This window comes from Podarcis gaigeae (assembly GCF_964106915.1).
Source record: "Podarcis gaigeae genome assembly, chromosome: 17".
In the NCBI taxonomy this organism is placed as follows: domain Eukaryota; kingdom Metazoa; phylum Chordata; class Lepidosauria; order Squamata; family Lacertidae; genus Podarcis; species Podarcis gaigeae.
In genome coordinates, this window is record NC_139694.1 from 40,587,286 (window position 1) to 40,601,199 (window position 13,914).

The window sequence follows — 13,914 nt, forward strand, 5'->3', positions numbered from 1 at the left end:
CCCCAGGCTTCTGCAAGTTGACCCCTCACCCCTCTTCTGAATGAACACATTCTCACTGTGGTCTTGCCTTGATGCCTTCTAATACAGACGTCCGTGAGTGGGCACAAGTGTAACCTGTTGTTGGAAAGCCATGGGGAACACCTTCGATTCCTACTTCAACAAGCACAAGATTGTGGAGCACTACAACTACACCAAGGATAGGCTGGAGAAAGATGATGACCCTTCACTCTCAAGCGGCTCTGTTGCTATCATTGTGCTTTGCTGCTTTATAATCCTGGAGAACCTGCTGGTGCTCATGTCCGTCTGGAGGAACAAGAAGTTCCACTCGGCCATGTTCATCTTCATCGGCAACCTAGCCTTTTCAGACCTACTGGCTGGCTCAGCCTTCATAGCCAACGTTGTCCTCTCGGGCCCAGCCACTTTCCACCTCACCCCGCTGCTGTGGTTCGTGCGAGAGGGCACAGCCTTTGCTACTTTGGCAGCCTCCGTCTTCAGCCTGCTGGCCATTGCCATAGAGCGGCATGTGGCCATCACAAAGGTGAAGGTCTACAGTAGCGACAAGAACTGCCGTATGGTGCTTCTGATTGGCGCTTGCTGGGTGATTTCGGCAGCCATTGGGGGGCTGCCCATCCTTGGCTGGAACTGCATACATGACCTTGACAAGTGCTCCACTGTCCTACCGTTTTACTCCAAACACTACGTTGTCTTTGTGGTCACCATCTTCACCGCCATTCTCTTCTCCATTGTGGTCCTCTACGTCCGGATCTATCGCATTGTCCGCTCCAGCCATGCTGAGATGGCTGGCTCTCAGACTATAGCCTTGCTCAGGACAGTTACTTTTGTCCTGGGGGCCTTCATCATCTGCTGGCTCCCTGCCTTCATCATCCTCTCAATAGATGCTTCATGTGCCAGGAAGTCTTGCCCCATCCTTTTCCAGTCGAAATATTTCTTTGCCTTTGCTACCCTCAATTCAGCCATCAACCCTCTCATCTACACCCTCCGCAGCAAGGACATGAGGAAGGAGTTCCTGCGAGTCCTCTGCTGCTGGGGTATGATGGGGCAGGGGAAGCCGTCAGAGCGTTGCATGATTCCCCTCCGCAGTTCCAGTTCCTTGGAACGCTGCACCCAAAAGCAGGACAATCCTACTGCGCCTTTCATGAAGAAGGAACATTCCACTTTTGTGTGAAAAAACACAAGGAAGGGAACTACGGGGTGGATGATGGAAGAAAGGGGAGTGGGTTGGACCTAAGTGAGCGGTACAAAGGTGATGTGGTACATGGGATGCTAACCTCCTCGTGGCCAAATCAACCTGCCTTTGACATAGCCGGAGGTGTCCGTTTGTTCACTAGACCTGCACAGTATTAGAATGTTCTGTTAGTGTGTGTGTGTGTGTGTGAGAGAGAGAGAGAGAGAGAGAGAGAGAGACTGAATGACTTGAAGTGAGTGAGCAGCCTGCTCAGATGCTGACACTTTGCTTTGGTACAGTTCTGCTCCTTTACTCTAAAAGGTGCCCTGCCTGTTTTGTACGCCCAGAGTTCCTTCCGTCCTGCACCTCAGAGCATGCTTTCATGCCTTCCCTCCTTCCCAAAGCATTCACTCCTTTCCAAGGAAGTAGCAACCAGTCACTCAAATCTGCTTGGTTCTCTTTGCCTTGGTCCTAATGTGGCCATAGAGCAGCCAAGGCGCTTCCTTGAGTGACTGGAAGTGAAAATAGATGCAAAACATTTTTGGAACAACAAGGGCACTTTGATAGTTCTGTTGCTGCCTGCAGTGCAAATGTGTGTGTGTGTCTCCTGCTCTGGGCTCTGCTCAAACTGGTTTTGCAGGTTTTCTGTGCATTTCAAGTTGAGCCAGGAAAAGGCCAATTCTTCCCGCCATGGAATCACAGAATCCTAGAACTGTAGCGTTGAAAGGGACCCCAAAGGTCATTTAGGCAAATCCAGAGATGCATGTGTGTCTGGCATGAGTGCATGTTGGCTAGAGTTTTTTTTTTCAGTAAAGCCAATCTATGTGCTCTCTCCATCACTGATGATCACTTTGGCAACTGTTCTAAAGGTATCTGGTTACCGCACCGCCACCCCCCTTGGTGAGGTGAAGGATGTGCATAAATGCATATAGAGCTCTTGGGTGGGGCGGGGGAGTCGTATGAAACTGTCCTGCCCTATGCTCACACTTAACATATATGTGTGTGTGTGTGTATACACACACCAACACACACACACCAATATATATTATTTTCAGCATGGCTTATTAAACAGTACATTCAGTCTCTCCCATTCTTAAAGTGTTTTTTTTTTGCAAAGAAGTAGCAAGAAATCATTGCAGCCTTGCCTTGCTGCCTTAAGATTGAGGAGAGAGTCACAGGGGCAGTTAGTTATAAGGGAGGAATCGTGCTGGAAATAAATACAGTACCCTGAGAGCCACTTCCAGGCAGGAGCAGGAGCAGGAGTGGTCTGGTTCCATATAAGGCAGTTTCCTGTGTCCAGCCTGGATGGGAGGTGCATCAACAGTCCCCTTGGTTGTTGGCAGAGATGGGGGGCCGGGACAGGGGGCTGAGCAAAAGCTAGAGAACTGGGTGTTTCAAATTTTGTACCTTGTTTGAAGGGCAACCCATGCCAACATGTGGATAAGTGCCGGTCTTTTGATGGCTCAGGTTCTGTATTTAAAATGCAGAGCAGTTTCCCACTGGATTGTATCCCATGAGAGGCTGCCACCTGGATTTCCCTCTCCAGGCCCTTAAATGTCTTGTGTTGAGCTGGAACAGGGATCAGCAACCTTTTTCAGCCCTGGGCCGGTCCACCATACCTCAGACCATGTGGTGGGTTGGACTGTATTTTGAAAAGAAAAATGAACGAATTCCTATGCCCCACAAATAACCCAGAGATGCATTTTAAATAAAAGCACACATTCTACTCATGTAAAAAATGCTGATTCCCAGACCGTCCACGGGCTGGATTGAGAAGGCTATTGGGCTGCATCCGGCCCCCAGGCCTTAGGTGAGCTGGACCCCTGAGCTGGAACAAGCCCATCACCAGCTGAGCTCCCAGCCCCCATCCTCAGCACACCCTGGGTGAACTGGAGGATGGCTCAGAAGAATTTAAAACAAACTGCAGCCTAGGGAGACAGGCATACGGGGTGTGCCAAGGCAGCATTGAGGGGAAAGTTGCTTCTATGATTATTAGTAACAGTGTGGTGCATGTCTACTCAGAAGTAAGTCCTGCTAAGTTCAGTTTAAATTACTCCCAGGGAAGTGTGTGTAGGATTGATGGCTGGTTAGACAGACTTGGCTTCATCCTGTTGAGTCATCAGAATCAAGAACCCTCTTTCCTCCAGCACTGTGTGTGTGTGTGTGTGTGTGTGTGTGTGTGTGTGTGTTGGAAGGCTAGATTTGCACACACATGCAGCCACCCTCAGGATGCATCCCCAACCTGTAATACCAGTCGACAACAGGAGGCCCTGGACTTCCAGCCCCTCTGCAAAAGTTCTTCTGTAGTGTGGGAACAAACGTGTGGGTTTGGGGGAGGTGGGTTTGTGAGGCTGGGGGCATTGCTAAGGAAGAGGTGAAAAGAAGAGAAGTGTGCGAGGGCTATTCCTTCAAGGAAAGAGCCAGGTGTGGGTGGGTATCCTGCCTACAGCTGCTGCAGGTGGAAACGTGATTCACCCAGTATGATGTGTGGGGACATGCCATTGAGAATGAGGAGGGTGTTTTTATGAATGGGAATGAGATGCAGGCGTGGGAACCATGTCCCTCCTCAAGCATGGCTGATGCAGCCCAGAGGCTGGAGGGGGTGGGAGATTGCTTTAAATAACACACCCTCCTCTTTGCTGCCTTCACCTCCTCAGAACAACATTTTGTAGGAATAAAATAAGCCTGTGTGGTACTCTTTTTAAAAATCCTTTTCCTGGCTAAAAAGCAAGCAAAACTTTAAAGAGTGTTGCTCCTTGGTTTAACAAGAACCCATAGAAATGTAAGACTTGCTTATGAGTGGGGAGCTGCAGTGTAAGGGTCTGTTAATGGGCAGTTATGCACCCTGCCAAATGTTGCGTATAAAGACCTTGATGCACAAGTCAGGACATATCTGAGTCAGGTCTGTTTCATCAGAATATGTGAATTGGGATTTCTTTAGTTGGATAGTAGCTAGCCAGCTAAGTCATCCACCTCAAACAGAGCCCTTAGGATATTTTTACCCTGGCCCTTCTGCAGCTATAAATTTAAGCACTGAAAGGTACAGATACCAGGCACATGGCAAAGTATGCAGAAGATGGGTGAAATTGCAAATATGTCCATGTATATAGTGAGCCAGTGCACAGCAAGTTGAACTGATTAGGACTTACTCCCAGACAAGTGTATGTAGGTTTGACGTTTAAAGCTGTAGAGCCTGTGAAGCATATGTGTGCTTGCTCTTCTTCTTGTAGCAATGAAGTATTGCATGTGTGTGTGCACACAACCTCTGTGTGCAAGTGCCAGTAGATGTGGATGTGTGAAGTTGCCAGGCTGCAAGGTATTTCTTGAGTTATAATTTTGTAATCTGCATTGACACAGGTCTGTGTCCTGTGTCCACGCAATCCACGTGTGCATTTAGGCTGGTGCCTGTGCTTGTTTGTGCATATGAACATTTTCGTTTTGTGTGAATGGACCTGGAGTGCTGCTCTCCTCCAGCAATAGCATGGTGCCACGTTCTGTGATGCCATGCAGAACCTCACTGGCTCCCTGTTCCCTGTGTCTGGCTTTCTTGTACTTGCTTCTATCTCTCGCTTCTCTTGAGCCCTTGGCTGCTTTCAAGAGGAGACTGCTCCATGGTGCTTAAGTGTATTCTTCTGCCACTGGAGAGTGAGGGTGATCCCACCCCTGCTTTAAGCACTTATTCCAAGCTACTGCAAGCAAATGAAGGGGATGGATGTGCACCCAGGGAAAAGAGAGCAAAACATTTTTATCTATCTCCCCCCCCCCCCCCCGAGTTTTGGCTTGCAATGTTTCGTAGGATTATTGCCTCTACTGTGAGCTTCTTCCCACTGTTCAGAGGTTTTGCAGGATTTTGTAGAACTTCAAAAACCTTCCAGTAGCGCCTTAGGGACCAACTAAGTTTGTCATTGGTATGAGCTTTTGTGTGCATGCACACTTCTTCAGATACACATACCAATGACAAACTTAGTTGGCCTCTAAGGTGCTACTGGAAGGAATTTTTTTATTTTGTTTCGACTTCGGCAGACCAACTTCAAAAACCTTGTTTAATTGGAGACAACACTGGGGCAAAAGAACGGCATGTTGTTTGTGTACAACACGCACACACAAAATGGCTCTACCTGAACCCTTTCATTTCTCCTAAGAACTATTGTTTGTCCTCACTTCTGGAAACAGCCAGTCCACTCCCTGCTCCCACATCCAAATGGCCCCCCCCCTCCCCGTTCCCCCATGTCCATCACTTCATGACGCTGCTGTGAGGAGTGACAATTTCAGGACAGGCTGTAGCTGGGAATTTTAGCACTGGGTGAGGCCTTGGAGATCTTTCAATAGAATTTTCAGCACCCTCACTAAATTGCAATTGCAAGGTTTCTGTGGAAGAATAAATGATCTTAAAAATATATGAAGCAGGCAATACATTTTGTAGTACAAAGTGAATTTAGTGTTGGAAAGCACAGGGTCAGTCACTGGAAGAATTCTAGAGGCAGAAGCGGACTGTTGCACTCGCACTCTCTCTCTCTCTTTCTCTCTTGCACACACCAAAGGGTACAGTCTTGACTATTCAATCCTACTATCCTTTCCCTAATAGAATCTTGCCTGTGGAAACACTAACGGGGTTGGGTGGGGTGTTTTTTAAACATAATTCTCCCTTTTAATGGAGATCTGTATGTATTAAAATACTTGCTTCTACAGTTGTCCTTTGTTCATTTTTCCCTTGCCCATGTTATCTGAGGATGTGCACATTTGCAAAAACACTTAAAGGCTGACCCTCTTTGGTTTTTTACCCTGGGGAAAAAATAATCATTAGGAGTCTCTGCTCTAAATAGAATCATAAAAGCTTCCAGGTTCTGACCACCTCTTCCCTGCCCCAGACCTCCCAAGGCTTATGCAAGAAGGCACAATGATTTTTTCACATAGTATGTTTAAAATGCATCTTTTTGGCATTTCCACTATGGGAATGTTAATGTGAGACAGATTACAGAAGCTATTCAATGTAAATTTTGCATTTGTATATGAAAGAAGTGGTTCAGCTTAGTAGCTGAGAGTGTACTTTGAAGGAAGAGTATACGTAAATAAAGGATGGAGAACGTGTAACTCTTCCCATAATCCCCATGGTTTTCCTTGCATGGCTAGGGCTGATGGGATTTGGAGGTCTGCAGGATCAGAAGAGCCACAGGTTTCTCCTTCCTACTGTAGGAGCCACTGATATCCCTCATGCTCAGTCTACCCTTTGGACTCTTCACGGACTAGGATCCGTCGAATCCATAATGCATGAGATCTCTTCCCTTATGTACATCTTACCTGCTTTTTCTTATAGGAGTTGTCACAATTAGAGAATAGGCCCATGGACGGCTCCTTAAGAGGGGTAAGTCCAGGCATTTGGCAAGGTCCCAACATTGGGCCTCCCACTCCTAAGAATGCCTCTATTTCCACATTGCAAAGAGTTCCCAAGTGGGCAGATAAGGGAATTTGCAGCTCTCTCATCTTAAGGGTGTGCTGACTATGGCTGATGGCAGTTGTAGTCCAACAAAACATCTGGACAGCACCAGGTTGGGAAAGGTTGACCTGGTGGTGAAAAGGCTGTTTTCTTTGAATCTCCAGCTCACGGTTGTCCCACTTTCTGGGACTCCAGGCTTTATTTCCAAGCATTTCATCTAACACTAGGTTGTGGATGGAATGGGACCATAGTCCAAATTATGAGGCTTTCCCCAGCCTTGCTGAAGCAAATCTTTCTGTTGCTTTTCCTCCAGTCCATTCTAGCAAAGAGGAAAGGGCAGTGTGTATTTCTTTGTTCCAGCCCCTGGCCTCCTGGATTCCCTCCAGTCCTTCTGTGGGGTAGGGAAGGGAAGGAAATATTCATGTATCAATTTGCAGCTGAAATACAGCAATAGCTGGGAGACACACACACACCACTTTGGCCCTGTGCGCACACACACACACATTGTCTGATGGGCTATGGGAGCCAAGCCCTTTCACATCGAGGGGGACAGAATGATTGTACAAGATTGGTATTTTTTTACTGTTAAAAGGCCTCCTGGCTGCCCCCATCTCCTAGAGGGATCCAGGCAAGAATCCTGCTGAGAACAGCACTTTTCTTTGCTCCCAAAGGCTTAGCCCAGCCACTCCTATTTAACTTTGGGGATGATGGTGCAGTAGTGTTGAAAGGAAAGCCATGCTCCTTTGGGTGTAAAGTAACAACACAACTGACGTAAACAAGCCCTTTTCCTGACTCTCACATCCACAGAATCCTTCAGAGCTGTTCTTTCTTCCACCCCACCATCAAGGATGGTGACTAGTGACCCAAGGGCTGAGTCTGGACCCTAAAGCTATTGTTTTTTAGCCCATAATACAGGTATTGGGGATCTGTGGCTCTTCAGGTGTTGTTAGGCTCCAACTCCCACCATCCCTAGCCAACAGGGCCAATGATTGGGGGTGATGGGAGTTGTTAACCAACATCTGGAGGGCCACAGTTTCCCCCACCTGGCCTTAACAACCCAGCCAAATTTGAATCAAAGTGCTGATAAAGAGGCAAATGTGTTTTGTGTTGTAAAGAAGAGAGCAAGAGACAATTCAATATTTTAGGTGCCAAGGAAAAATGTTCTTTTTAAACCAGGCTTTTGGTTGATTTGATTGACATCCTATGCCCTTTTAAAATGTGGGGGTTTTGGGGGGGGGGTTATTGGGTTGTTGTTTTTATTTTGATTATATATTTTGTGGTTTTATATTTTTATTTTGTTCTGTGAACCGCCCTGAGACCTCCAGGGATACGGCAGTATATAAATTCAATAAATAAATAAATTAAATAAATCAGCCAACCTAGAAGTGGGTGGGTTGGGGTCCAACAAGTGCCCTGGTACACTGCCAGAAGATGTTACCTACACAACTGAGTTTTTGAACATAGAACCTTCACATCTGTTGTTGCTAAGTAGGGATTTGGAAGAAATGAAATGTTCACAAAGGTGAACATGCTTAATTTTTCCAACATTGCAAATCCAACCTTATTATCCATATCCATCCCACTGTCTCCCCTCTTGCCTAGTTTGCATTTTCTGAAACAATACACAGGCAAAAGCAAAGCTAGCCTTTGAAATTCATACTTCTCATTTTGCAATGCAGTTTGCCAGCCATGTAGTGGATGAAAATTCACACAGCATGGTAAAGTGTAAATGAAAATGTATATATTAGTGAAAATAACACAGAGAATTGTATTGCTTTGCAACATTGTGCACATGTGCACTAACGTGCTTTTTTTAAAAAAAAAATACTTTTTTTGACATACTAGATTTGCACAAAACAGTGAGTTGCATTTCAATTTTTTAAAAAGTGTCACCAGCAGCCCCCTGAGGAGTGCCTCACCAAGCGGAAGTCGGGGCTGTAGTGGTGGATGGTCCCCAGCAAAGCACCATCATTCATGTGAAAAAAAAAATATGTCCACACAATACGCTTTAGTACATCCATGGCTGAGTAACATATTACTTTACACTGTTTTTTCCCTTCTTATTGCATTATCTGCAAAGCGGGCAAATTGAATTAAGTGGTCAGAAAATGCAGGCTGCCACCTGGGTGAGGCCAACATTGTGTGAATCACATGCCCACATGGGATGCATCAAATCCATTTTAAACAACTGCTGTGTGTACACAGCCAGAGCCTCTCAACAATTGAATTGGTGGTTGGGATAATGTAGGAGCAAGTGGTCCACCAAGTAACATGGGCCCACAAACAGTGAAGGACTTTAGAAGGGTTATGGTCACCGGCACTTCTCATTGGGCTTGGAAGCATTTCGACAACCAGTTCAGATATTGACATGACATGCTCCAAGTAGCTGGCCGCCAATAAGAGCTGGGCAACAGCACTGTGAGTCAGTCACAGTTTCTGCACTCCCTTCAGTGGTAGCCTCATGTAGAGTTTGATGGTCTGGACTGTGAGGAAGCTCATGTGAAGGTAAAGGACTCCTGGACGGTTAAGTCCAGTCAAACTTGACTATAGGGTGCTGCACTCATCTCACTTCAGGCGTCAGCGTTTGTCCGCAGACAGTTTTCTGGTTCGTGGCCAGCATGTCTAAACTGTTTCTGGCGCATGGAGACACCGTTTACCTTCCCACCACAGCAGTACCTATTTATCTACTTGCACTGGCGTACTTGTGAACTGCTATGTTGGCAGGAGCTGGGACAGAGCAACAGGAGCTCATCCCATCGTGGGGATTCGAACCTCCGACCTTCTGATCAGCAAGCCCAAGAGGCTCAGTGGTTTAGACCATAGCGCCACATGTGACAGTGGCCAGATCTGCATTTTTCAGGAACAACTATACTTGACACAACAACCTACCCTGTGCAGAAGCACCTCAGCCACAGCAGCAATCTGACCCACCAGGAGTAAGATCAGGTTCAGAAGTACTAATATTTCTTCACAATATTAATTTTGAAACATGTTGCCAGCACTTAAGTTCTAAGGCCAAAATCTGAGATGTTCAGAATTTTTTTGTTACACCCTATGATTACATTTTTTTCCTGAACGCTTTTTGGTTTAAAAACCCCAGAATCCAAAATATGCACCCAGAGTTGTTGATTTTTTAATTAACAAATTTCACCTAACCTTTTGAATATATTAGAGCTTGAGCTTTTGTAATCCAGTGTCACCTCAGCTTTGCTCCCACTGCTTTCTGGCCACAGAAAGCAGGGTAAAGTATACCACGGAGCAATACTGTAATGCAGAGGTTTCCAAACTCTGTATTGTGACACGTTAGTGTATCAGCTTCAGTGTGTAGGTGTCTTGCCTGAACGGGCTCCTCCCAGGGCTCAAGGGGTTAAGTTTAACCCCTGGTTTGCTAGTAAAACTGAATTACTGTGTCACAAACCTTTGCATGTCTAAAAATAGCTCAACAACTTTGCCCCAAAAAGTTCATCAACTTTTAGATATCTAAAACCCTATCTAAAAAGCGTGTCACCAACATGAAAAGTCTGGAAAGCTCTGCTGTAATGAATAATTAGATGCACAACCATTTGATCAAAAGGTGCAGGATCTGAAAAGAAGTTAGGGGAGTTATTACTACAGGCCAGATTTCCCAGTCTTCCTTTCAAGCCCTCCACCTCCTCTGTCTTACTGAGCTCATCCCACTGGGGACACAAGGTCCTCGTCTTCAGCATAGTGAGGCCAAGAGCTACTGAGAGCTTAGACCCGAAAGAGAAACATTCCCAGGGAAGCTGGAGGGGTCAGTGCCTCCTCTGCGGCTGCACAGGAGGGAAGCATGTTTTTCTTTTGCAGACCAGCATCTGCAATGGATTTGCTTGACTCTGTGTGCACCGATGACCACAGAAGCCACATCTATTTGATATACCTTTCTTACATATTTGGTATGAAATTCTCAAAGTGGGGAATGCACGCTAAACTGCAATGTGAAACGATAAAACAAAATTGTAAAATAATGCAAACAAAATAGGTCATTAATATCTTCTTGCTGCCCAGCAGTAACTCAAGACTCAGTTCTTGCGATTTCACAAATAATTATCCTTCTCCTAGTTCAGCCACCATTCCCCATCTCCCATAGACCACAAAGTATCAATCTCAGAACTTTCACTGGGCTAGGAGACCAGGGATGGGGAACCAGTTGCCCTCCAGATGTTGCTGGACTCCTTTTCCCTTCTGCCCCAACAAGTACATTTGACTAAAACATCCACAGGGCCACACCCATCCATTTTAATGATATGTCAGAATCTGCATATCATCTGAGGTGGGCTGCCTTGCCCTGCTTAATTCCTTCTCTGGTATATTACAGCTTTCATTTAGTGGGGGAAAGGGGGGGTAAGTCATAAACACTTTCACATGGGGTGATAAGAGGGGAAAGATTCTTGGGGCATTCGCCCTAATTGCCCAGAAAGCGCCTGCCTTTCAGTGTTCTAGCCGATTAGTGCAAAGGCACAATAGCATAACTGGCAAGCATGGGAAGTAGTAAAAGCCAGTGAGGGGAAAGGAAGCAAGTGTGTCTTTGTTTTTGTACTTTCCTCCCTTCTCAGTTATAGGCAATTGCTTGTCAGCTATGGAAAGATTTCATCCATATAGGGAATTTTGGTAGGACATAAAGTAGAGCCTGGCAATTAGAGTAGAGCCTGGCTGCTGGATCCGGTCAAAGGCCCATCTAAGGCAGCCTTCTTTTCTCACAGTTACCAACCAGGCGTCCATGGGAAGCCTGCAGCTGCAAGCAAGACTGGCATGCAACGGCCCGCTCTCCTCCTGCCTTTCCCCAAAGCTGATACTACCTCTGACCGTGCAGGGAGAAGCTAGGCATTGTGGCTGGCAGCCCTGGATAGAGTTCTCCTCTGTGAATGTGACTTCCGCCTTTTGAGGAAGTGGATTCCGTAGGCCAAGCATGTGCCAGGGGAAGAAATCCTTCCTCTTTTCGTAGGGTTGCCATAGGTCCAGTTTCCCCAGGATAGGTCGTCTTTTTCCGTGTTAAAATTTGAGTCTGTGGGGAAATGTAGAATTTGGTCAAATGTTTGGGGGGGGGGGAGCAAAGGCGGCCAGTGGCAGCAGTGGAGGACATGAGCCAGCGCCTCCTCTGCCTCCTCTTCCCTGCTCCCCCCCCCCCAGCTGTGTCCCTCCTCATATAAATGCTTCCTGGGTCTGTGCTTGAGTGGTTTCTCCCGTTCCTTGACAGGTGGGCGCAGGCAGCTCTGGTTGGCTCTCCTGGCTTTGCCCAAGAAAAGGGGGGCAACTTTCCCATGTTCACTCCCCACCTCCTGAGGGAAGAAAGGGGAAGCGGCATCCTGTCAGGTAGCTGAGGTTTACAAACCTCCACCCCACTCTCTCCTACTCACTGGGAGACTGGGAGGATCGTGGCGCCACCTTCCTAACCAAATGCACACGCCGAGAAGAGGCCCAAAAGAAAGGGGAAAGAGAGAGCTGCCGGCAGATCCCCCCCCCCCCGTTGAAGACACCCACACTCCCCACTATTATCAATATCAATACAATACAATACTCAAGCCATGTGACGTAGGAGTCACATTTTCCTGGGACTGTGGGGTCAAATTCCCCAATGTGGCCCTGCATGGCCATGAAGTCCGGCCTTGTGGCTGTGGTCAGTGATTCATAGAATCATAGAGTTGGAAGAGACCACAAGGGCCATCGAGTCCAACCCCCTGCCAAGCAGGAAACACCATCAGAGCACTCCTGACATATGGTTGTCAAGCCTCTGCTTAAAGACCTCCAAAGAAGGAGACTCCACCACACTCCTTGGCAGCAAATTCCACTGTCAAACAGCTCTTACTGTCAGGAAGTTCTTCCTAATGTTTAGGTGGAATCTTCTTTCTTGTAGTTTGGATCCATTGCTCCATGTCCGCTTCTCTGGAGCAGCAGAAAACAACCTTTCTCCCTCCTCTATGTGACATCCTTTTATATATTTGAACATGGCTATCATATCACCCCTTAACCTCCTCTTCTCCAGGCTAAACATGCCCAGCTCCCTTAGCCGTTCCTCATAAGGCATCGTTTCCAGGCCTTTGACCATTTTGGTTGCCCTCCTCTGGACACGTTCCAGTTTGTCAGTGTCCTTCTTGAACTGTGGTGCCCAGAACTGGACACAGTACTCCAGGTGAGGTCTGACCAGAGCAGAATACAGTGGCACTATTACTTCCCTTGATCTAGATGCTATACTCCTATTGATGCAGCCCAGAATTGCATTGGCTTTGTTAGCTGCCGCGTCACACTGTTGGCTCATGTCAAGTTTGTGGTCAACCAAGACTCCTAGATCCTTTTCACATGTACTGCTCTCAAGCCAGGTGTCACCCATCTTGTATTTGTGCCTCTCATTTGTTTTGCCCAAGTGCAATACTTTACATTTCTCCCTGTTAAAATTCATCTTGTTTGTTTTGGCCCAGTTTTCTAATCTGTCAAGGTCGTTTTGAAGTGTGATCCTGTCCTCTGGGGTGTTAGCCACCCCTCCCAGTTTGGTGTCCTCTGCAAATTTGATCAGGATGCCCTTGAGTCCATCATCCAAGTCGTTGATAAAGATGTTGAATAAGACGGGGCCCAAGACAGAACCCTGTGGCACCCCACTAGTCACTCTTCTCCAGGATGAAGAGGAACCATTGATGAGCACCCTTTGGGTTCGGTCAGTCAGCCAGTTACAAATCCACTGAGTGGTAGCATAGTCAAGACCGCATTTTACCAGCTTCTTTACAAGAATATCATGGGGCACCTTGTCAAATGCCTTGCTGAAATCAAGGTAGGCTACATCCACTGCGTTCCCTTCATCTACCAGGGTTGTAATTCTGTCAAAAAACGAGATCAGCTTAGTCTGACATGACTTATTTTTCAGAAATCCATGCTGACTATTGGTGATCACAGCATTCCTTTCTAGGTGCTCACAGACTGTTTGCTTAATGATCTGCTCCAGAATCTTCCCTGGTGTTGATGTCAGACTGACTGGGCGGTAATTATTTGGGTCCTCTCTTTTCCCCTTTTTGAAAATAGGGACAACATTTGCCCTCCTCCAGTCTGCCGGGACTTCGCCTGTTCTCCAGGAATTCTCAAAGATGACTGACTGCCAGTGGTTCTGAGATCACATCTGCCAGTTCTTTTAATACTCTTGGATGCAGTTCATCTGGCCCTGGAGACTTGAATACATCTAGACTAGCCAAGTATTCTTGTACTATCTCCTTAGTTATTCTGGGCTGTGTTTCCTCTGCTGAATCATTTGCTCCAAATTCTTCAGGTCGGGCATTGTTTTCTTTATCGG

The 13,914-nt window shown here is 46.7% G+C and overlaps 1 protein-coding gene across 4 annotated transcripts in view; it reads left to right on the top strand.

The window, feature by feature from the left end:
- The window catches only part of S1PR2 (sphingosine-1-phosphate receptor 2), a 79,325-nt gene that overhangs the window by 46,018 nt on the left and 19,393 nt on the right, over positions 1 to 13,914 (top strand). For 3 of the 4 annotated variants that reach the window (XM_083719604.1, XM_083719606.1, XM_083719605.1), the window contains one exon: positions 7 to 5,877. The exons of the other annotated variant lie outside the window; for it this stretch is intronic. In XM_083719604.1, the coding sequence (XP_083575730.1) occupies positions 131 to 1,186 (1,056 nt within the window). In that variant the 5' untranslated portion in view covers positions 7 to 130 and the 3' untranslated portion in view covers positions 1,187 to 5,877. Of the gene's footprint in view, positions 1 to 6; positions 5,878 to 13,914 lie in introns of those variants that run through there. 4 annotated transcript variants of the gene reach the window in all.